Consider the following 25,895-nt stretch of genomic DNA (forward strand, 5'->3'; position numbering starts at 1 on the left):
AGCCCTTTAATCTCACCTCGGGTCATTCTATTCATCATCATCTAATAAAGCCCTTTAATCTAATCTCGGGTCATTCTATTCATCATCATCTAATAAAGCCCTTTAATCTAATCTCAGGTCATTCTATTCACCATCATCTAATGAAGCCCTTTCATCTAATCTCAGGTCATTCTATTAATCATCATCTAATGAAGCCCATTAATCTCACCTCGGGTCATTCTATTCATCATCATCTAATAAAGCCCTTTAATCTAATCTCAGGTCATTCTATTCATCATCATCTAATGAAGCCCTTTAATCTAATCTCAGGTCATTCTATTCATCATCATCTAATGAAGCCCTTTCATCTAATCTCAGGTCATTCTATTCATCATCATCTAATGAAGCCCATTAATCTCACCTCGGGTGATTCTCAGGATCTTATATCAAGCATGATGTTGCCATTTCACCCGATGGCACGAATCCAATAAAATGGTCCATGCATTCCAGCAGTTATTCTAATAAGCCATCATTTATTCAGACCCTTTTAAGACAACCTTACAGTCAGGATATCACTGCTGAAAGTAGAGGTGGATTCCTCCAGGACCAGTGCTGAGTTGCATGTAGGAGTAAGGAGTGACCGTACCTCTGGTCTCCATCCGCACCATGTGTCTGCCTCCCCACTTCTTGATGATCCACTCCCTGTAGTCGATCACCTCTTGCGTCAGCTTGATTATTCTTCCCAGCGTGCTGCAAGAGACGGACCAAAGGGCTTGAGCAGCATCGCACCACGTTTGTCCATTGTATTGGACCACATGTCATAATAAAAACACAAGATACTTGTGCCCTAATGATGATAAGGATAAGTGCTCAATGAAGAAACTCAATCCCCTTACCAAACATCTATGCTACTCATAGTGATACAAAGTTCAAAATAAGATAATAAGAGCAAAACCTCCCATCAAAAAAGAAATCACATTTTTGAGAAGTGTTGTTTTCGTGTTGTTTTCTTGCAGGGTGCTATTTTTTAAGGATACTTAATACACAACATTGTTTTTGGACTATATTACTATATTATGTGTTAACAATACCGACCAGGTATTAGTGCCTCGCAAAGTGCAGATAGGAGGTTTTGCTCTTCGGCCATCGCTATGTGTAAATTGTGTATATTTTTATATTTGGCCACCACAACCCAACGTGTAGATAGAGAGGCAGCGAGAGCCAGCATATCACCAGGGTTATCAAGTGGGTACCCCCCTTCACTGGTGTTTCATCAAGGTTCACTCGATGCGAGGGGGTGGTGGTTCTGGGACTCTGGAACTAAATGGGAAGTGTGCTGCAGTTTCAAACTTCATTAAAATCTCAAGTATTTACTTTTATATGTATCGTTATTTCTTTAGACAGCAAAATTGTATATCGTGATTCACAATATCAAATACCACAATACGATAAACACAGATATCCAATAAAAGATAAATGGATATGTTGCCCTGCTTTAATCTCGAGTTCTGGTGGAAAGAGATTTGAGATGGGATTCAGGGGAAGAGAGACATGGAACGGAGCTTGTCCAACCTGTCGGAGTCTTTGTTGGGGTAGGACCGTGCTAGCGGTGACACGGCGTGGCTCAGGACAGTGTAAGCGTAGTCGAACACATCCTTGACCTGCATGGCCCCGTACGAACTCCTGCCCACGTCGTTGCCTATAGGATAAAAAATTTACAATACCCGTTTTTATATACAATTGACCCGGTCTCAAACCCCGCCCTCTTTTCTTGATCCTCCAATCACAACTGTTGCTTCCCTCTGAGTCCGGGGGTTTGGGATTGGTCCATTATAACAATTACTACATAATGTTTTTCCTGCAGTTTAAATGTTTGTCCTTTTTCATAACATTCTTAATCTTCTGAAAATGCTACTTGTTTTACAGACCTGAAATGTAGCTAAACTACAGAGGTTATGACAGAAAAATATATGCAGCATGACCTTAAATGGACAAATAAGCACTTTAATTAATAGCAAAGGTCAAAAGAAAAAAAGAGAATTAATGGTGTGCAAAGACTTTGACCAATAGGGGGCATCAAATGCCAAAAATAATATCTGGTTGACCAAATGTCATGAAAACGGTACACTTGGTTCTAATGTAATTTGTCCTCTGCATTTGACCCGTCCTAACTATTTAGGAGCAATGGGCAGTCAGCCACACAGTGCGGCGCCCGGGGACCAACTCCAGTTGTAAAGCCAGTACCTCGGTCAAGGGTAACGGCAGGATATACCTAGCGTGCGTGTCTTTATGGTGTGGGAGGAAACTGAAGTACCAAGAGGAAACCCACGCAAGCACACGAGGAGAGAACATGCAAACCCCACACAGAACGGCCCCCTGCTGGGGTTTGTACCCAGGACCTTCTTACTGTAAGGCAACCATGCTAACCCACTGTGCCACCATGCTGCGCCCTGTGTGCAGTATGTATCTTTCAATTACGTTGGGTTATGTTTGAGCAATGTGGAATATAACTCACTGTGGGTTTGCATAATCCCTTAGGTACTTGCCATCTGTGTGAACCTCTATTCATAGTGAACATACTGAACGTCCTGGAAATCAAACCAAAGGGGGCTTAATTAGTCCCCTTAAGAGTGTTATAATAGTTCCCTTAAGAGTGTTATAATCAGTTATGCATACATATAGCAGGGCTCTACCACTGTACAAAAGGTGTGTTTCTGATGTTACCGGTGCACCGCTCTTTACCCTTTCCAGACTTAAACCTTTCAATTAAGGAAATTGAAACAAACACACACACACCTGGAAGTAGTGGGTCCTCTATACAAAGCATGGATGGCCTGTAACCGTTGGTCTTCATGATCTCCTCCTTGGCCATATACGCTCCTCCGTTCTTGATGCGAATGCCCGTCTTCAGGTAGTTAAAATGCCGGCCATACAGCTCGAAGAACTCGATCAGTAGGACGCCCAGGTTCTCGTTGGGGTTCCTGGCGTCGATACGAGGGTGTAGCTAAAAGAGGGAGAGGAGCGGTGGCCAGTTATTCTACCGTTAATACATATGGATTAGCCATTGATTTGTTAGTATAATACAGGATCTGTAGGAAGCTCCTTATTACTGGGTTAAGATCATTTTTTCCCAATAGAATCCCACCTGCCGTCTTCATTTACAAATCAGCTTTATTTGGTACTTCATCGTCATCATAAGATAAGATCAAATGTTGTGTAAAATTAATAAAGGCAACAATGCTAACCAATCACAAAGTTTTTGCAGGTTAAGTATTTAATCTGTTTACTATTGCCCAGCTGGCCACAGCATCGTCCAGGAAATGCCCACCTGAAATTACTTGTCATTTTCAAGTATATTGTCAATCCAATTTGCACAAGCATTTATACTCAATTCTCTCGCCACAGTAATATGCCACACATAACCATCATTTCAGAGAGAAAGACACGTATGGTGTTATGGCAGCGCTTGGTGTATTTTGCTGTTAAAAATGAGGCCATTAGAATTAGGAGGACCAGAGAAAAGGTCCTGGGGGAAGAGATTATTTTCAAAAATAGCTTCTAAGCACTGAATTCTGCAGAGTGGCGATAAACACAACCCCAGGACCATCTGCTATTCCACAGCCATCCAAAAGTTTGAAAGGACCGTCTTCTTTTTTCATGTTCTCACTTTCTATGTGGTCAGGCTTTTTAAATGCTCAGGTTATCCCAACAACAACAACAAAAGTACTTATGATCTCCGTCCACACAAGCATTTTAGAATAGATCTGTCCATGCGCCTGTAAACGCATATGATACCACATGACCATTCACATACTGTACAGTGGGCATGCGCAAGCCTAACACTGCAGTACTCGGGTCCCGCCAGTGAGGGGCAGCGATGCGCCAGTGGGGGGCAGATGTAGTGTGCCGGAAAGCAGAAGCAGCCGAAGAAGAAGCAGCATGTGCGAGCCGTCAATGTACAAACTCAAATACTCCACAATATCATAACTCATATTCAAGAGTTCACATCTGACAATGATGCTGACAGCCTACATACACACATGCTCTTTTAGTTGGGCTGTTCTTTAAAACTGCATTTGCTTTACAGCAGAATCACAGCAGAATCACATTGTCTCTTTAACACATTTGGGGCCAACCACGTATATATACGTGGCAAGGTTGTTTTGGATTTTATTCCATTGTAATATCCTACTCAATGTCACCGAGCGGCACTGCAGATTTACCCTACTCTTGGAATTCGGAAAAGTGCATCACCGGCCAGATCCTCGTAGAGGCGCTGTCTCGATAATGCAGTGTTCCCTGTTACAGACCGGTGTTTTTATTTTATTTTATTTTTTATGAATGGACTTTTCTGTTAGCCTAAAGCTATGCATGTAGCCGATGGCCTGGAATAGTTTTTGGGATGCTGAATTCAGTATGCAGTAAAGGAATATATCATCAGCCAATGGACATATGGATCTACCAGATGGCGATCGATAACTGGGAAATCCTTTTTGCAGTCCAACCGGCCACACAGGTAAGAGCAATTTGACGTCAATTACAGCCCGATCGGGCCTTGCTCTCATAGCCATCCACCCGGTCAGCGAATGAGGCTACTGAGGCTAATGCCGTTATTGGTAATCAATAATGAGAAACGACATCCCGTGCCCCCCCCCCCCTTTCATGCATTCATGGTACCGACAATATGCATTTTGAGTTTTAACTCTAGCTTGTCTATAGCCGAAAGGCCATTTGATTTAACGTTATTAGCTTAGCACCCTATATCTCGCGTTCCAGGAAATACCCCAGAAAATTCTGCTATAACGTTCATATTCAAGACGCTATAAAATGGGAACGTATTGATGAAAAAATTATTTATTTAAGGCATATTGAAGGGACGGTTTATAGTGTCAATTGACAATGAGAATGGACAGATAGCAATAATATAAAGTATAGCTTTAGCTCTACAAACAGCCTCACGCACAATGAAAGGTTGTTATGAATAGCTGGCCGTATAGAGTGGGCCCTGTCTAATCCCAATGGCCCCGAATGTGTTAATGGACTGGCCCTTTTCCACTGCATGGCACCGGTTCACCTCGACTTTGCCTTTTTTGGTTTTCCAATCCATCCATGTGGCAAAAGTTGTGGATATAGTGACGTGAAAACACTGCAGACCACCGATTGGTCGGAGAGAATCGTCACATGTAAGCACCTTCATCATCATTATCATCATCATCTTCTTATCAACCAGGAAATGCGCTCATGTGAAAATGTTATTAAAAGTTGCTAAATCTAGTGATCTATGCATGAACACGATAATTTGTTTCAGCGAATCAACAAAAATTATTTACACACACCGTTTACTTTCTTACATTCACACAAAACTGATTTGAGTGTCATTCTAGAGAAATAAAATGAATATGGTTCTATTTTACTTCCTATAATAAAAGGTCTCGTTTGATATTCAACCTAAGATCTACCTCTATTTTTCTTACTCTATATATTTTTTCCTTTTCTTTCTCAAACACAGTGCAAAACGTGCCTTCAAACATCTGAATGCGTGTGTGCCTTGCAAAGTGACAGCCCACAATACTGCTCCTGTGGGGTAACTCCGCCCATCGGGGTATTTCTTCACGAGGTGCGGCATCAGGAGATAAGCTGCATCGCCCGGAAGAAACGCAGGCCTCTTTGCCCTCCGTCAGCTCTTTAGGGCAGGAGGGAATTGCCCCATGTTTTAGGTCACCACTCAATTTCGAGTTGGTGAAAAATCTGCACGTCATGCACACTACCCTGGCAATTTGACAACTACTATGGCGGTCAAAGTTGACTAGCATTCCCAAGCTCACCTCAATGATGTCACTTCCTGCCCACATGGTATATAGCTCCCACTTTTACAAGCTATCATTGCTAGCCTATTAACACTGAAGATGGAACACCTGTTCCGAAACATGTCTGTACTATAGGCTGCCATTAAAAACAATTTTTTTAAATCTGAGAGTGCTGGTCCGGCCTTTGGCTTTCTTCCTTACAACTACGTCTGTGAAACGGTACTTGTCGTCACACGTACTACACAATGATTACACATTCAAAGAATGTCTGCCCTTTCTGTTGATGTAGTCTGTGGATTTAGCTGGGGGGTTGTTTCACTTCGATGTGTGTGCGGTCAATTCGCTATTCGTAGAATTAAAAAAGGAACACGCCAACATTAAAAGGGAAATGCACTTACCAGTCCAGAGTCCAGACAAGAAGATAAGATACCAATTTCCTATGCTGTGTGTTCAGTAGGAAGCTAACTGGCTGCATGCTAGCTTAGCACAAGTAAAGCGGATATGGACCTGGACCAGCTAGCCTAGTGGTTGGCCAAAAACAACTCTACCGGAGTTTTAATCTAGGCTAGTGGTCCGTATACGCCTCCATTAATTTGTGCTAAGCTAGGCTAGCTTGCAGCCGGATAGCTTTCTACTGAACGCAGAGAGAGGAAATCGGTATCCATCTTCTTGTGTGACTCTGGAGAAGACAGTAAGTGACTAAGCGTGTTTCCCATAACGTTGGCGTGTTCCTTTAATTCAACACAAGACTTTTGAAAGTTTCCGTTTCTGCCAGTCCACGTCAGAAACGCAACAAAAACGGGGTCAGCAGCATTTTCAACAGCAAGTGTGGACGCTGGGCATAAGCAGGTAGCAAGAGTTCTGTGTTTTAGAGCGAAAACCTATTAGTGTGGACATGGCCGTTATTGGAACCCTGCTATTAGAATGAGGTGTGTGTGTGTGTGTGTGTGTGTGTGTGTGTGTGTGTGTGTGTGTGTGTGTGTGTGTGTGACTGTGCATGTGCGTGTGTGTGCGTGCTACTCCACCTGCAGAAAGCTGATGACCATGAGAATAAGGCTGTAAGAGCTGATGCCTCCAGTAAAGACTTCGTTCAGGTCCCTCTGCAGCAGAAACTGCTTCAGTACAAAGATCATGTATGGCAGCATCGGATACGTCTGGAGAGACCAGGGAGAGATCAGAAGAGAGATAGTGAGTGACGCCGAAGACAAGGCTTTAAGTGAACGGGAGAAGAGTAGGGGGGGGGGGGTAGAATTTCAAATTTCAGTTGAATTAAAAAAGATATACAAATTCTATGAGTGTATTCCAGATATCCATCACACATGTACATCTTTATACAGTATTTATAAGGCCATCTAGGGCTGGGAGGTACAACACTAAATATGAAAGTATACCGTCATGGATCCATGCAACGGTATGGGTTTTTACTATACCAATAGTCCACGATATAATATATACATTTTGAAATAAATGTAGTTTTTTTTTATCCACTTTTTCTCCCCATTTTCTATTTTTTCTCCTATCCCAATTTCGTATTTCCAATTCTTCCCTCCCCTGTCTTGAACATTGCTAGACTATGCCTCCCACTGGTCGGCTGTAGTGAGGATAGAAGCCTTGCATCACGCGTCCCCTCTGGTACACGAGGAGGCAGCCTGTCGCATCTTTTCACCGCAGCAGCTCGAACTCTGTGGCGAGGAGTAACGCGTGGGAGGCTCACGCTGCCCCCGATACTTCCTGTTTCCGCCGCACCGGCGTCACCCAACCGACCTGTGGGAGTCGCTGTCCACAACGTCCAATCCCCACCCACCGGCTTTCCCACCCTCTAACACTGCCAATTGTGTCAGTATGACGGCCGGCCAAGCCGGTAAACTAGCAACGCCGAGAGCTGGGCTCGATACCAGCATCTCCTGCGTTAGTGGCGAGCGCCTTGCCCACTGCACCACTCAGCCGCCCATAAATGTAGTTTGTATACATATATTATATATATATATATATATATATATATATATAATAACTTTAATAATAATAACTTTATTTGTATAGCACTTTTCATACAGAAATTGCAGTTCAAAGTGCTTCACAACAGTAAAAAATACAGGCATAAGCGATCATAAATATTTATATATAATATACATATTCTTTTTTTTTCTTTTTCATTTAAAAAAAGATTCCTTTCAGCAGTATTCAAAAGTAAAAGAAAAGAGACCATTTTGAATGAAATATTAATTATTATGACTTGCATTTCAAGTTAAGACATAAAAGAACATGTCATATCACAATGTTTCACAATTTGCCCTGGAAACCTATACCGTCACATATCGCCCAGCCCCCAGGGCCCAGGCCATCCTCTTTACAGATAAAGATTTACAGAGGCCAACCTCTGTAGCTCATTCTCCTGGTCACAGCCCTCAGGCCATCCTAAGGAAGTCTATACCTCTGTAGCTTATTCTCCTCTGTCTCGAGTAGCTACCAGACCAGGTCCACTAGATGGCTACTTTAAAGATCCCCAGAGTAGTCACAGAACTAGGAAAGACAGCCTTCTCCCACTTCGCACCTCTGGCATGGAATGAACTGCAGGAGCTCATCCACCTGGACGCCTTGGTCTCGCTTGGTGAATCTAAATATTTACTGCAGAGCTCCGAGCTGAAAATGTGTCATTGCTTTATGTGATTTTGGTCCCTGATGATTATTTCTGTAGCGCTTTCAGCCATTCAATTTTGTTGTTATGTATACTTTATGTTTTGTGTGCTGTACTGTATATATTTTACTGCTAGCAAAAGAGATATTGTATCTCAATGGGACTTCCTGGTTGAATAAAAGGTTAAATATAAATAAATAATAATAATAATAACAATAATAATTCAAAGTGGAGGAGACAGTCAAACTGTTCAGATGATTCTAAGGAGAAGTATAATCCCATCTCGTTTCCATTTTCAGCATCGGATCTCAACCACCAGCGAATATGGGCTATGCCTTCTCAGTTTTCACAGGCATGCAGTGAGGTAACCCTCTTCTCAAGCTCTGAAAATGTCTGCCAACAGCAATAGCAAATCCCAGGCACAAAAGGGAAGTATCACAAGTATATGCAGGTATATGTATGTTTTTATATTCAAAAAGAGTTCACCATATCATGGTTGACATGACTACAAATATGTGTTCTAAGCGGAGGCCTAGGGTGGGTGATTCAGCGACTGTGGGGGGATTACAGCATGTGATGACACGAGCCAGAGATGACCTTTCTAATGACAAGACCGTACAGGAGCACTCGAGATCGACCTTTGAGCAACATCAACTGTCATCGAACAGTTTCAGTAGAGTGTTTTTTTTTGCCATTCAACTGAAACTGTTCCTGGATCCACTAGTACTACCTGGAATTCCCTAACACACACACGCACGCAGTCGCATGCATGCAGACATCGCATGCTTGTTTTCTAGACTAGGAAGCTGTGACAAGCTGCAACATGCATTCCTGAAAATACATCAGCACAAATGCATGAAAAGAAGAAATCCTGTGTTATTGACAGGGAAGTAGATACCTGGAATTTGACTATGGTACGCGTTATCTTCACGGTCAATAAACTGTCACTTAAAAACAGGCAAAGTTCCACTTTTGTGGAGGAGATACAGGATATGGAGAGGATAACACACATGCTGAGGTTACAGGAAGAGAAATTTGGAGAAAGATGGGGAAAGTGGGAGGATTACAAGGTGAACGAAAACGACATCACAGAGGAAGAACCAAATGCATCACAAGAGGGCGAAGGGTAAAGGAGGAAAGAGGTTCAAGGAGGGTCTCTGAACCCATGTCACACACTTTTGACTTAGTTAGCATTTTCTGATTTAATTTTTTATTTTTTTGGGTATTACAATTGTATAATATTTTTTGTACATTATTAATTATGTCAGTTTAACAATGTTGTATTATGGGTTCCATTTTTGTGTAAGTGTTGTTTGTCTATAAATGTTAATAAAAATGTAAGTTTAAAAAAAAAAAATCCACTTTTGAGAGGCACGCTGACACAACAATGGCAAACCACTTGCACAGAGTAGAGAGCAGTCTGGGCAGCGTATGACCTTCATCAACACAGAGACCTGATTCAAGCTGAGAAGTGATTATGCTCTGAGCAACGCCGTCGGGGTCCATTCCAAGTTCATTTAGCAAATGAGACAGCGACTTCAAGATGGGAAAAGTACACTGGCTTTCAAAAGTTATATATATATATATATATATATATATATATATATATATATATATATATATATATATAACATCCTGTATTATTCATTCAATCCCTCATGAATGCTACCGTAAGTGACTTGTGACAAAGTGCCATTGATGACAACACCACACTATGGAGGATCCAGTTGGCGTCGTGTCTCACCTTGACGTAGTCTTTGATGAAGCGTGCGGCCTTGACCCCCGACTCCACGTTGAAACTGATGTCTACTTTCACCTCTGTCTCCTGGTCGGTTAGCTTGATGATGGGTACCTGAGAGGGGGGGGGGGAGACACAAACACTGACAGGTCAACGTTAATAGTCACTTAATGCAGGACTGTGTGGCAAATTGTGGTCACTCACCCACTCAGTCACGGATGTTCGACATTTAGTCGAAGCGCATGTGCGAATCATGTACGCCTGTCTAGCGGGGTTCTCCTGCGCTGGCAGTGACAATGTGGTGCGGAGGGAGGTCTGGCCGTGCCAGACTAAGCGTCGCCTTTCTCTGCATCTCCCTAAATCATCCTTGAACGGCATTATCCTGCTGTCAATTGCAAGATTAACAACACAAAAGCTGCCCCCAGCTGCTAAAAACCACTCTGGTTACGCACGTCGGGATGTGCAGGGATCCGTACGTTGCCAGAGGCATGCTTCACTTCAGCTCAGCACAATTAACCCTCTTCAACTTTTTGTTGTTTGTGTAATTGTGTGCATCGGGGGAATGAGGCGCAAATCTACTCATGTTTCTTCAACATACCTTTGTGCGTTTCCTGGTTTGTGTTTGTAAAACCAATTGATGAGCCGAGGTGCGCTACATGACATTGCGAGGGAACAGTAATTTACGTTAATGGCATCGGTTCTCTGATTACCACCTGTACTAAGGGGGGGGGGGGGGGGGCACGTCTCATAATTGTGCTCTAGGGGTCGGAGGTGTCCTGGTAAAGACGCCGCTACTTTGGAACAATATTTAGCCCATTTCCCGGTAATCTAGTGTGTCGTGTTTGGCATCAATGGATTCCTTGCAAGATTCATATGATGTCAATGGGGAACTAGTTACTTTTAAGGGTACTGGTCGAATCACGTCGGTACTACCGAGTACCGATTCACGTAAGGTCAATCGGTGCCAAATTTCGGTACCTTGAGAGAAAGGTAGATTAAGACCCGCCCAGGTAGAAAATTATGCAAATAGCCCAAAACAGTCCAACTAACCCTGGAGGCGCTCACAGCAGGGAAATACTCTGGGCAAGTTAAGTTTCAGTTACCCTTGGCGAGTTAAGTTTCATTTACTCTTGGCGAGTTAAGTTTCATTTTCACGGAGCTCTAACAGTGAGCCCAAGTCTCTCCCTCCCTCCCTCTCTCTCTCTGTGTATGTGTGTTGTGTGTAATATGTACAGTATATTACTGTCCCATCTCTTGAGTCTTTGGAAAGACCAGATTAGGTCAAAGGAGTTTGATAATATTTACTGAGGATGGCCTGATAATGTTGATTTTTTTTTAAATAATGCATTATAAATGTATACATGCATGCTCTGTCGAAGCTTTTAAATCCCTGCTTAAGACCCATCTTTTCTCTCTCTCCTTCAACCTACCCTGATCTCACCTGGTCGGGGCCTGACCCTTAGATTAATCTGTCTAGTTTAGTTAGGATGTCTATTTGCTCCCTTGTCTGCTTTTCTGCAGACATAGGAGAACCTTTTAACCTCGGTCTCTGTCTTCACAATTTTCTTATATACTATGATTCTACTGTCACCATGTATGCATATGCTCACTACTTGTATTTATTGCTCCATCTCCGCCCACTACAAACATGGGAACTCTCTAACCCCCTCCTATTGCTAGGTATTAGTGAGTTTTTCCTTACCTTCGCGTGGGGTATGTCTGGGAGTGTTGCATTTATTTTATTTTTTGCATTTATTTAATATTTTTTTGACCTTATGGTGTTCTTGTTTTTGTTCTAGACTTATTGTGATGTTTCTTCTTGACTTGTTTAAAGAAGAAATGTACGGCCCATGGGGACATTAACGTGTGTTGTCGGGCCTTAATTTTTTTTTTGATTTGATTTGATTTGATTTAAAAAAGGTTGGGAGTAAGGCTGAGACGATATGCCATTTGGAAGAATCGATAAATCGGGACAAAATTATAGATAAATATCGATTTAAAAAAAATAATAATTTGTTTGAATAATTATTATAATATTTTTTAAATGATCGCGTAAATTGGTAGTGTTACCTGAAAACAGTAGTTTCGCTTTACATACGTTGCAAACAACAAATGTATTGCCCTCCAACTTCTCTAAATGTTGCCACACTTCAGAGGCATCTTCCTGATCGCTACTGGCAGCGCGCTCAGCACGACTCGCTGTCGTGGGCCAACTAAAGCATCGCAAAAACTACAGTGAGTGCACGTGACACACACACACACGAACTAATGTTAAATAATAATTTTTTTCTTTTTTACCTGCAAAGAAATCGATTGTGACGCCACTTATTGATTTCACACAGTTACCGATCAATCGATAAGTGGTCTCAGCCTTAGTTGGGAGATCAAATGTAAACGGTACCCAACACTAGTTTAAAACCTCAGCCCAGGACGGCCTTCAAAAGACAGTGATGGCACGAGGTCGGGATGATATACCGGCTGCTAGCAAACAACATATTTTCTAATTGCTCAATGACAACTATTTTATTTTGTATTCATTTCCACCATTGTCCATTGAGATCCATATTGAGGTGGGAAACTGCAGCGTGCAGGTGCAGTCATCTCTCTGAGTGACCTTCTAGACTTTTATTTTGGACTGAGAAAACCAGGGGCAGCAGGGGAGCTGTTAGAGAGACTGTTCCTAAACTGCAAGGTCCCAGGTTATATCCCTGCAAGCAAATGGCTTACCCTGACTTCTGAATAGTGATAGTCAGTATCAGGTCAATGGGTCTCATTCACCAACGGACTTAAGACAAAAGTTAAGACCAAATTTCATCGTAGCTCCAATTAAGACCTTTTCGGGCCGATTTTGGGATTCACGAACGGCCCCTCCTCTGGGATTCGCTCGTATCTAAGTGCAGGATTTAGGAGCAGTCGTAAGTCGGACAGACTGGTATCTGCGATCTCCTAATCAAACAAGTCATTCGAATAATATGTTCATTCATTACACACGTAGGCTATACAGTATGTGTGTGTGCGTGCGCTGAGGCAGGTGGCCAGGAGCATGCAACAATACGGTATAAATATGGAATATTAATAGTCTATTCCACTATAGCTATAGTGTGCTGTATGATGACTATACATTTGAAGCAAATCCGTCGCAAATCGCTTCCGCGCTACCTGTTGAATACAGGGGTCAGTACATTACAGATGCTGATCCTCTCGCTACCGTTTTGCACATGGCCCTGGTCTTATAAGGAGCTGGCGGGGCGTGTCTGTATGCAAATTCAGGTGTACGAGAACACGCTTCCAGTTTGAGAATGAGTGACGTACTTCATTCAGGGGATCACAGCTGCGATCATTTTGGCAACTTAAGAGAACCTATCCAAGCATGATGAATCCGGGGGTAACTGCCGTTACTAAGGTTTTATGGTATTAAGGTTTTCTCTTACGAACTTCCAATGAGGTTGTCGTAAGAGGAAACGTACGACAATGTTGGTGAATGAGGTCCAATATCTGGCATTTAGAAATAAATCCTGCAAGTGTCAACAGATTTTTTTTGGCTCTGGTTCTGATGCCTCTGGTGAAACGCATACAAGTGTATATCAGGGTTCCTACATGTTTGTGTTGATAAAATACCATGGCTTTTCCGGGTTCCCCATACCCCTAGGAACCCTGGTATGTGCAAGGTACTTAATTTCAGATATACAAGAAAATCACTTCCTTATTACACTGTGTGTAATATGGAAATGCAATGCTTTGAATTCCTTGATCGCGTCAGATCAAATGTCTTTAAAAACATTTGGTCATTGACCTATCCTGCACTTGAGGGCATAGATAAAAATATCCATCCAATAAAACATGATCATTGATTTTTTAAATAATCTCACTCCCATCGTTGGTTCATCAACAACAACAAGAGTGAAGGCCAACATCAATGTCACTCGACATTTCGCCGTCATCTTTGGTAAACGTTCAAACAAAGTTCCTCCTGGAACAGCCGGGTTCATTTGGAAGCGCGTCAATTAGCGGAAGCTAAATTATGTTCTCGATGCCATTTCATGGGGACTTTATGTTCTTGGCACGGAGCTGGCAGGTACCTATCAGAGGTGTCCATAAACGGGTACTATATGAGGCATGGAGCTGACAAGCACCTAACAAAGGTGCCCAAAAAAAACCGGGTACTAATCAAGCATGTGGTCTGGTGGCCGCTACTCACCGTAGCCTTGTCCAGCACTTTGATGGAGTACGGCTCTGCCACGTTGTGTTTCCGGAGGGCTTGTTCCAGCTCTTGCAGTGGGGGACGCTCCCACTTCCCAAACACAACCAGGTCAATGTCACTAAGAGGAAAACAAAGTTACAACATTAAAACACTGGTGAAAAAAAACAACACCACCACAAAATCCTATCGAATTCATTAGACTCGTCGACAGTGGGCCATACCTTGTTGGGAGGTAGAGCCCAGTGCTAAAGCTGCCGAATATCTGGACCTGAAAAGAACACAAAAAACAAGATTATGTGAGCTACATTTGAATCAAGGTCAATGTGGTTTTCATATAGATCCAATTTATTGATTACAATGACAGGAATGACGTGTGCTAAAATGAGGTATTCTCTCTCCCTTCAATTTCTTGACCTCTCATATTTTAATGAAACAATGTACCCCTTAGGAGGGAGAACTATTTGAAGCTAAATCATTCAACCGTAATTAAAAAAAATATGAATGGCAAAGTTGTCAAGTTAGGGTTCCCACACTGGCCCGGATGTAAAATTACCCGTGACTTTCTGAGACCAAATGTGTTCAGGCCTAATTCCATCCTGGTTTGTTTGTTTTCAGTTCTGAGAAGCTGTTAAGGAACAAACGGTCTCCACTGATAACCACCATCTGATGCAAGGAATAAGTGTGAAACCAGCTGTAAAATACATTCAGGTAGATTCCTGTATAAAGTGTATTATAAGTTTGTTTATTCATTTTGTACCCAGGGACAGTGCACATTAATGAACATCTTCAGTTTCCACATCAATGTAAATGTGCCAGATTTGAGCTAATATGCCACAGCCTTCCTATAGAACTCACTAAATTCCTTCACTTTTCCCCTGTCTGGAATACATCTCTCAAAATTCTAAATTACAGAGATATTATGTTCTTAAACGCCTGTTTAATAATAATGCTTGTCCGTCAGTTAGAGAACCTTATACGGCACTATGGGTGTACGCACATGTACAAATATCTAGGAATCATAATTGATGAGTCTCTCTCTTTTAAGCCTCACATTCAGCAACTGGTGAAAAAAAGTTGAAATTGGGTTTTTGTTTCAGAAACAAGTCTTGCTTTTCCTTCTAGGTCAAAAGGAGACTTGTTGCTGTCACTTTTATGTCTGTGCTGGACTCTGGTGATGTTATATACAGTGCATGCATCTTCACAATGCCTACATGCGCTGGATACTGTCTACCATGGAGTCACTGAGGTTTAATTATTACACATTTCAAAGCCCTTACTCACCATTGCTCTGCCTTGTCCACCAGTAGACTTAACCATTGGTATATTTGTATATATAAGGATATTATTGGTTTGCTTCCATCTTACCTATGGATCTACATCCCTCCGAAAAGTACAAGAAGTTATTACCTTCACTCCCAGGACTTATTACCATCTACCTACTACCGGCTACTATCTGTCCCTAAAGCCTGTACTGAATTGGTTCAAAGGGTGTTTAAGGCCTTGTCCAAACTAAAACGATTTTGATCTTTTTCGTTTTCGTTTCGTTTTAAGGTTTCCGTAAAAACGAAAACGTCTCAAGATAATAAGTGCGTGCCAAACATTTACAAAATAAATTTCTTTCCTGTTTTATACTCTTTTATTTTGAAAATCCCCGACCGGAAGCGTTGTTGTGCCGTCCGGTTTTGTGCTTTTGAGCTGACCTAGTTTTCCAGAGACACGGCGCAACGTACATTCGGGAGTGGAGAGAGAGACCGCGGCTCAAACTACCTGTTGGAATAAATTAATTGATTTGATGTTTAACTTGTCCGTGTGTGTCCAGTCATTTCGACTAGCAAACGTTGTCTGTATTGTCTGTCTATTGTATTTAGTTGGTTAGCTATTTAGCTAATGTGGATAGCATTCTGAATAGCATCAATGCTAGCTGGCTGACTACAGCTTTATTTACTAAATTATGGAGGCTTTTTAATAGTCAATGTAAGAGAGGATTTGTCATGATCAACTGAAGGCGTATGCTATGGAACAATATGTGCTTGGGTTTTCAGAAAAAGGCCAGCTATGTGACGCTAATTATTTAGCTAATATGGGAAAACTATTTACTAAATTATGGAGGCTTTTTAATTGTCAAGGTAAGAGAGGATTTGTCATGATCAACTGAAGAGGTATGCTATGGAACAGTATGCTTGGCTACTACTTGGGTTTTCAGAAAAAGTACATTTATCTGTAAAAGCCTGATCAAGCTCTGTAACACTGTTAACACAATCGCGGCCACTGGGATGAGTCTAATTAATCTCAAGAGGACCGGGAAATGTAAACAGACGTGGGGCTGTTTGTAGAGCTAAATCTATACTTTATAGTAGGGCTGTCCCCGACTAAGGATTTGGATGGTCGACTAGGATTGGCCAAAATTTGCCGTTAGTAGACTATTGGTCGACTTAAAAAAAAAGTATAATTTTTTTTTTATCATTCCATTTGGGCTGTGGGGGGTGCTTAATGTCTGAAGGAGTCGACTGAAGGCTTCTTGTCCTCTGCAAAAGCATGCAATTGGTCCACTGATGGATACATCTTGATATTTGTCTAGTATAGTGTGTTCATTAGATGGGTGAAATCCTCTTTCAGTGCCTCTGTGCCCGTTTTCGTAGGTAGTTAGCCTCTGGTATGCGTGCCATTAGCGTTAGCCACACTTCTATGCCTCTTTTCTTTTGAAAAAAATGATTAAAAAAAAATATATATATATATATATATATATTTTTTTTTATATTATATTCGACTAACTAAGAGGTTGGCCAGTTGACTACGGCCCCTTTCGACCGATTAGTCGACTAATCGATTAATAGGGGTCAGCCCTACTTTATAGTATTGCTATCTGTCCATTCTCATTGTGAATTGAGACCATAAACAGTCCCTTCAAAATGGCTTAAAGAAAAAAAAGTCATCAATACGTTCTCATTTTATAGCGCCGTGAATATAAGCGTTATACCAGATTTGGTCTAGTATATTTCCTGGAAGCCGAGATACAGGGCTAATAACGTTAAATCCAATGGCATTTCGGTTATAGATACGCTCCAGTTAAAACTCAAACTGCATATGATCGACACGATCCTCACGCATGTATGCATGAAAGGGGGGGGGGAACGTCGTTTCTGATTATTGATTACCAATAACCGCGTTAGCCTCATAGGCCGAACGCCTGGATGGCTATCAAAACAAGGCCCGATCGGGATGTACTTTAGGTGAAAAAGATCTTACCGTGGACCGATGGGATCCCCAAGCATTTCCCTGTTATCGATCGCCATCTGGTAGATCGATATGTCCATTGGCTGATGATAAATCCCTTATTGCATGGTGAAATCTGCGATGCAAAACGTAATCCAAGGTACAGGCTACACATATAGAATCCAGCTACTGGAAACTCCAAAAAAAGTCTAAAAAAAGAGTCCACCGTTCTGCCACAGGGCACACTGCATTATCGCGATAGCGCCCCTAAGAGGATCTGGCCGGTATTGCACTTTGTCGAATTCAAAGAGTAGGGTACATCTGCAGTGCCGCTCGGTGACCTTGAATAGGTTATTAATATAGAATAAAAGCAATAACAACTTGCCACGGATTTATCCGTGCTTCTGTCCACACGGGTGGATTCGAAAGCCGGATATATCCGTGCTTGGGCGCCATTGTGTTAAGGGAGATGTCAATCTGTTGTCGACGGTGGTTGGTGATGTTTGGCTGAGTTTGCACATGCGGGTAAGGGAGAGGTAGATAGTTTTAGTCTGGACATGGCCTAAGTCGCTGCTCCCTCTGTTTGGAATAAGTTGCTAAATGACCCGAAACTTCAGGGGCTGGTCTTATTGGATGCCTTAAAAGTAATTCTTAATGATTTGGAGACACATCTGGCTGCAAATGTTTTGACTGGTTTATATTGCTGCTGTAGGAACCCTGATGTTGATGATTTGAATTATTAGTATTATTATTTTATTGTAACTTGTATGATTTTATATCCACAACCCTGTTAATTGTGCTGCTGTCTGTCTTGGTCAGGATGCTCTTGTAAAATATATTTTATTTATTTATTTTTTATCTCAATTACTTTGCTTGATTAAATAAAGTTAAATAGATAATAAAACACACGCACAAAAGGCTGTGTCAAAATGCTGTTTCACAGTGATTTATGACTAATTTAAAAGTATGTACAGTAAAAAACAAGGATTGTATTTTTGTTCTTCATATGCATGCCAAGGCAGACTATACCTCACAAACTGTAGCTAAAAGATCCAAAAGTTCTGAGGTCAAGAATTTGAAGAGTACCAGGAAGAGGTGTGTGTGTGTGTGTGTGTGTGTGTGCGTGTGCGTACATCTGCGGTGGGCCAGAGCTCCTTGATGACCATCTCTATCCTATTGACCACCTCCTTCCTCATCGCTGCTTCCTCCGGCCGAGGAGACATGAAGTTGTAGAAGTCCATGACCTCCTCATGGAGTCTGGACAGAGAGGAGGGAGACGGATGGTTATTAAAAACGCCACAAACACATTTGTATTAACTTCCCCACTAGGAATGCAGAGGAAGGAAGAAAAAAGGTTTGAATTCATCACGGAGGCCCATATCATCACTGGTTGTCCTGAGAGATGTCTGATTACTGCTGATAAGGCGCTGTGTGTGGCAGCAGCAGAGAGGCATTTGGATAATGTAAACATTTATGACCAGTCAGATGCCTGGGAACAGTGGATCTCTGTTCAACCCCATGGCCATTCATTTTTCGAGGAATGCACGCCATGATGTCAGAATGAAATGCAGAACAGGGAGACTGTCACAATCAATTACCAGGGCCCTGGAGGAAACGCAGCCAGCCCATGTGCCCAGTCTGCCCACTCCTTAGTGAAAACACTGCCAGGGAGCCGGCCAGGCCTGGGCATAACCAATCCAAGGGTCCAAGGCTCATCATGGCTATGGTTATTATTACTAATACTCAGCCGCCGCCGCTGCCACCACCAGCACCGTAAAAGAAAAACAAGCACTGCCAATCCTGGTTGAAGCCACCCTTTTTAAATCTAATTTATTGTGACCAATTGTTCTTTAGCCGTTTTTAAAAGAACACTGATCAAGGAGTAATCACCAGGCGTGTGTTGTATGGAGTAGTGTCTGTTGCAGTGGACCATTAGCCCATGCGCACACCGTGACAGTCTTGAGGCGCTGGCAGAAACATTATCAAGCAATTTCACCCTCACTTATTATCAATTACAGTGACAGTCACACCGATAATTCAACTAGGGACAAAAGTTAATAATGGCTAATCATGGAGATAGTGACAATTTAGAGGCAACTAAATCATCCTTGTGAAACTCCTGCCTGTATTTGACACAATCAAAGTGCTTCAAAATATCTTATGCAAGTTAAAAGCAACCAGGTTGCAAGGGCGCCCCCTAAGGGTAGGCAGCGAAATTCAAATAAAAAGGAATGCGTTTGAAAATTGGATGAAGGCGATTGGCCCAGACGACATGAAAGCGATTTCACCCCTTTTATTGGACCAAAACATAGAAGGTGGAAAGGGTTGGGAACTGTAAGCTCAAGACTGACCTCCCGACCAACACCAAATTCTTGCACAGAAAATTCCCAGACGGGTGCAACCCACCATTACAAATATCACAAGTTCATGCAACACATTTGGAGCTTCCTCTATTGGGACTTTTAAAAGAGGGCTTCTGTCAGAACCTAAAGGACTAATAATAATAACTGTGTATATTATACATGTACAACAGCATCTGGCATACACCTCAAATGTGTGTCTACTATGTATTGGGATTTCATTTGGAGAGTACCACTAATTGTTTTAGCATTAATTTAAACAACACTATGCTGTATGTCAGTTTTGTTATTAATAATCACTGATAGAGCTTGTCCAAACCTCAGTCTGGCATGCCATACAGATAGCCTAATGCTTCACAGGGAATACAAAAAAATATATATAAATTATATGTGTATATATATATATATATATAGTAAATACACTAAAAGAGATTAGGTAGACAGCAGCAGTAACATTTTCTGGGTGCACACCTTATAGAAATGTAACAGTCACACGTTATAGAAACAGCTTTACTATTACCTAAAAGTTCTGACAAACGTTATTCCAACAAATACGAGTGCCGGGTTTCTTAAACTAGGGGTGTAAAACCCACAATGGATCACAGCAGGCCGGGTCCTGGTGGGTTCCCATATGACAAGAAGAGTAGCGTTACTACTATGTACTACGCTTGAGTGTGACTGCATGGGGTGAGATGGGTTTAGCAGTGGGTTCTGCACTGATCCCATGGCAAGGCCATAAACTATCCAGCTAGAAATCAATGTCCTTAAATGCGAGTCATGACACGAGTTTCAGTGTGCATTCCATATACAACTAATGTTGTGCATGAGCATACACATGTTAAGCTGTGTATGTGTATAAAGAATAATAAAAAGATATGACTGGATTTATTCCCAGGTCATTGAGCCTTTAGTAGTTGGGCCATTTTGCTTAGCACATGCCTTGCATAATACTAGTACATCATACGAGGATGGATCCAGAGTTGAATGGAGTTGAACCGCCCCTAAGTTGTAAGTTACTTAACCAAAACCATAAGTTACCCAACCCTCTGGTCACATGCCCTGCTGGGTAACGTCAGTAATAATGGACGTGTGTGCTAACGTTAGCCTCCTAACCAGAGTGTGCAATGAAACCCCATGGCTAAGTCACTAGCTACGAGGCTAACTTAGAGCTACTAGCTTGTACCCAGATAGCTTAGCCTGTAGCTCGGACGCTAGCAGCATGTCTAGATGCTCAGAAACATCTCGCAAAAAAAGACAATGTTCGCTAGGATAGGGATCGGAAACTATCGTTTATTAAGCCACCAAAAGAGGTGAACGGGTGACTGACATTTTAGCTATAGCTGTAGCAAAATTCGTATTAAAAAAGCAGCATCCTCCTCTCACCCACTGACACCGGGGCTGTATCGCCTCGTCTTCCACGGCGTCCAGATGCTCGCGTAGTTGCCATTAGTGCAGTTCGAGAGCAGGTAATTCATCCCATAGGTGCTCGCCTTGTTGTCGCTTTTCCTGCGGCCCGGGTGGTGGTGGCTGTGGTGGTTCAGAGGCGGCGCCGCGGAGGAGGGCAGAGCCTGGACCCGTTTCACACTGCAGCTCTGTGGGAACGGTCCCGGGTCCGGCTGCTGCTGGTGCTGCTGGTGGTAATGGTTGGCGTTATTGTGCATGATGCTGTCACTGAAGCTAAAGAGCAGGTTGGCAGCACCTCCGACGACGTTCTTGTTCATGTTATTCCCCATCACCGTTACTACATTCCCAATAGTCCTCTCTAGTAATAATAACGAAGGCGGACTCTCCGTCCCCGAGGAGGACGAGGAGGAGCAGGAGGACACGGATGATCCCGTCTTCTGGTGGGGCATCTTCCCCCCCGGCGGCGGCTGAGGCTCGAATAATCGCGACGACGAATCCGCCGCTCCTCCGGTGCTGCCGCCGTTCGCGTTGTTCCTCGTCGCAGACGGAGTCAACGGGTTCGTCCCGTTCCCGTTCGCGATCGCGGTGCCGTGAATACTAGTAGTAACGTTACTAGTAGTGATGCTGTGATGGTGGTGGTGGCTGCTGCTGCTCAGACCAGTGTTAACGTTCACGTTGCTGCTGCAAAAGGTCTTGTTGGATGATGCCGCCGCCGCGGCCGCGACATTTTTAAAAACGTCCAACGCCGGATAATTCACCACGCATTGATTATGGATCTGATTGTGGTGGTGATGCTGCTGCTGCTGGCCGGAGGAGTGGTGTCGCGCTCTCTGGGAGATCTCCCACACTTGCATCCATAAGGCGTTCGCAGGTCCTTTCTGTTCGGGCTGAATCCAAGCCACCCTCGGATCCATTCAACTTCTCTTTTTTTGGCAGCAGCCCCCCTCTCTCTCTTCTTCTTCCAAGTAAAATCAGCGGCGGTGCCCCGTTTTAAATAAAAACCACCCGATTTCCTCCAGGACCGGGGAACAAGATACGCTTTTTTTAAAGGTTACAACGCCCGAGTTTACGAAATGTGAAACGCTATACTACTACTACCACGCCGAACCGAATTAGGACCATTTGATATGGTGGTCCTTCTTCTTTACACACACCGCTAGCTGGAAAAATGCTAGCAGATTCCTACGGGAATTCAATATGGCGTATTCTCTTCAAACCGATGCGCATGTGTACCGAGTGGGATTTTTAAATTACTGTCGTGAACACACATCCTCCCCGGCCCGCCCCGCCGCCCACTCTCCCTGCTTTCACCCCTCTAGCTCTCTCCGCTGGCCGGGTGATTCATTGCACACAGTCACACACACACTATAATAAATATTAGAATTTCATTTGACAAATATTTATTTTGACAACAAGAAGTGACATACATGCAAGCAAATCAATAGTGAAAAAAAATTCACTGTGAATTGAAAATGGGGGACCCTGATGTAAACAAGACGAAAGTCTTTCTCTGGTCTGCATCCCCTTAACAATTGTGTGTATTGAGCTGTACTGTATTGTACCCATTCTGCAATCTGTTAATAAAGTTTTCAATCAATCAATCAATTAACAATTGTGTGTATTGAGCTGTACTGTATTGTACCCATTCTGCAATCTGTTAATAAAGTTTTCATTCATTCAAAAGCGTGAATGAATAATAAGGTTATCATGGCTTATGATGGTAAGAGTTAAAATTGTAAATAGGAACCAGTTTCTCAGGAACTCAGCGTCTTTTTTTTTTACCATGCATATCTTGTGTCTTACCTATTTAATTTTTTATGTTTATTTTTTTCTATGCCTATTTTATTATTGTATTTTGCACAATCAATGCGGGCATGACCACCTGCATTTCACTGTATGCCCTGGTGGTATGTATGTGACACAAATAAACCTCTTGATTCTTGATAGTGAAAAGCGTGAATGACTAAGGTTCTCGTGGCTTTGGTAAACATTATTTTATGGTTTGGGAGTGAGCGGGGAGGAAGCATTCCATTGTAGCCCTACTTGAATGACGATTACGTGTAACAAAAAAACAAATATGCAACAAGTTTTTATCGACAAAATACTATTTCTTTCAAATAGGCTATATGCATGTGAGAGGTCAATCTCTGGAGTCTGGGAGGCATTGTTGATGTAGAAATTGTTCCAAGTATAGCCGATAATTTATTTTTTTGCTTTATTTCAAGTGTGTAACACTGCAGTTGCTGCTCAGAACAAGCGTCTCAGTAATGGGTTTGCATTGCAACACACGGTGAGAGACAAGAGTGTTGATAATTCCAGACACCATATGCAATCATCCCGGGAAAAGGGCATGTTCCAGCCCATTAAGCTCCGTGATGACGCGGGCAAATACTGCGGCATGGTCATGCTGGACCTACAAAAGGCCTTCGACACTGTCAATCACTCCATTCTGATTGACAAGCTAAAAGCAATTGGTTTTGATAGTTTATCAGTGAGCTGGATGCAATCCTACCTGGAGGGGAGAGAACAGATGGTAGAGGTAAACGGTACCCTATTCCCCCCCCCCCCCCCTCACAGTGAACTGTGGTGTTCCACAAGGAAGCATACTAGGACCGCTACTGTTCCTAATTTATGCAAATGACATGTCGTCAGCCTGTGACTGCAACTTGTTCCTGTTTGCAGACGACTCAGCCCTGCTGGTCTCTGACAAGAACAAGTTGCAGGTTGAAAAAACCCTCAGCTCGGAACTAGGCAAAATCTGCATATGGCTCGCTGATAACAAACTATCATTACACATGGGCAAAACAGAGTCCATTCTCTTCGGTTCAAATAACAAACTCAGCAAGACAGACGGCTTCTCAGTTACAGTGGGTGACAATATTGTCACAAGGAAAGACGAAATTACCTACCTGGGTTCCATCCTAGAGGCAAATCTTTCCTGTGACAAAATGGCATCCAATGTAATAAAAAAAGTCAACCAACGAACTAGATTCTTGTAACGGATCTCCTCTCTGGTAAACAAGAATACCCTGAAGACTCTGGCAGGAGCACTCATTCAAGGGTACTACGACTATGCTTGCACCTCATGGTACCAAAGCTCCTCAAAGGTGCTAAAAACAAGATTACAAACATCACAAAACAAACTGGTCAGACTACTACTTGACCTTACCCCCAGAACCCACCTCACCCCTGCCCACTTTGACAACCTAGGATGGCTTAGAGTAGACGACAGAGTACAGCAACTTGCAATGGGCCTGGTCTACAAGATGCACTATACGACTAAGGTACCCATGTACATGTCAAAATACTTCCCAAAGGTCAGTGAATACCACAACCACTACACCAGAGGAAGCTCAACAAATCATGTTAAACCCAGATTCGGCTCAAACAAGGGACTAAACACGTTTCGCAATTATGCCACATCAATGTGGAACGCCCTACCCAAAGCTGTAAAGGAATGTGAATCCCATTCAAAACCGCTCTTAAAGAGCACCTACGGGAGGCTGCAATTCGAAACTGGCCACCGTAAATGCCCAAACCCCCCACCACCTCCTAATAGACAGTATCCTCCCCACCGCATGTATATATTCTCTCCCCGCCATATGTATATTTCTCTCCTACCACCCACCCCCTCCAAATGTAGTCTCCACCCCACCGTATGTATATTTCTCTCCCACCCCCTCCTAATGTACAGTCCCCTCCCCATCATATGTATATACTCTGTCAGGATCTATGGGTAACAGTACTGTATATTTGAATACCGTTTATGTCACAAATGTATCAGTACTAAATACCTGTATGTCCCTATGCCATAAATGTCATGTATGTTGTGTGTCATAAATGTCGATATAAATTGAAAATGGGGGACCCTGATGTAAACAAGACAAACGTCTTTCTCTGGTCTGCATCCCCTTAACAATTGTGTCTATTGAGCCGTACTGTATTGTACCCATTCTGCAATCTGTTAAATAAAGTTTTCATTCATTCATGAGGCTGAGGAAAGCTGGAAATGCGCCGGCTGCACCTTCTGTAGTTTCTACATGCGTGTAAAAGAGAGAACGACCCCCTTGCATAATGTCTGCCCCCCCCCACCACGCATGTGCAGCATGTGACGGAGCCACGGAAACTCCCCCCTGAGCAAGCGTGTCAGCAGGATAGCTCTCTTTTGCACACGCACACACACACACACACACACAAGGCTGGCCACTCCACTGTATGCCTGTGGAGATAAAAAGCTCCCACTCACCCTCTCTGATCGTCTGAAACAAGGTTCACTGACTCAATAGGCTATTCCTCCAGTTGTGATCCTCCAGCTGGATCACAACCCCAATCTCAAAGATGCCTTCCTCATGCCCAAACTGAGACTGTGTGTCTTCAAGGATGTGCCGATTTATGTGGTTCGTTCCCCTCTTTGTCAGCCTTTATGGGGATTTCCACAACGGTGATGAACTCCTGCCAGGCACAGCATAACAAGTGGTGTGGAGAAGACAGGTCCGGCTATGCAAGACTACATTGTTGGTGACTGGACCGTTTCTGACAGATGCCTCTAACGCAGTTT

General features: G+C 42.8%; 1 protein-coding gene across 1 annotated transcript in view; it reads right to left on the reverse strand.

Moving 5' to 3' along the window:
* The window catches only part of tent4a (terminal nucleotidyltransferase 4A), a 45,323-nt gene extending 22,812 nt beyond the window's left edge, over positions 1-22,511 (reverse strand). The window contains exons 1-9 of the mRNA XM_084312799.1: positions 21,317-22,511; positions 18,707-18,830; positions 14,582-14,628; positions 14,358-14,478; positions 10,166-10,273; positions 6,812-6,940; positions 2,776-2,983; positions 1,552-1,678; positions 626-729 (exon numbers count right to left, since the gene is read on the reverse strand). Coding sequence (XP_084168925.1) covers positions 626-729; positions 1,552-1,678; positions 2,776-2,983; positions 6,812-6,940; positions 10,166-10,273; positions 14,358-14,478; positions 14,582-14,628; positions 18,707-18,830; positions 21,317-22,251 — 1,903 coding nt within the window. The 5' untranslated portion in view covers positions 22,252-22,511. The remainder of the gene's footprint in view (positions 1-625; positions 730-1,551; positions 1,679-2,775; positions 2,984-6,811; positions 6,941-10,165; positions 10,274-14,357; positions 14,479-14,581; positions 14,629-18,706; positions 18,831-21,316) is intronic.
* Between the last annotated feature and the right edge of the window lie 3,384 nt (positions 22,512-25,895).

The sequence above is a fragment of the Notolepis coatsorum genome (assembly GCF_963971535.1).
Source record: "Notolepis coatsorum genome assembly, chromosome: 4".
Taxonomy (NCBI): domain Eukaryota; kingdom Metazoa; phylum Chordata; class Actinopteri; order Aulopiformes; family Paralepididae; genus Notolepis; species Notolepis coatsorum.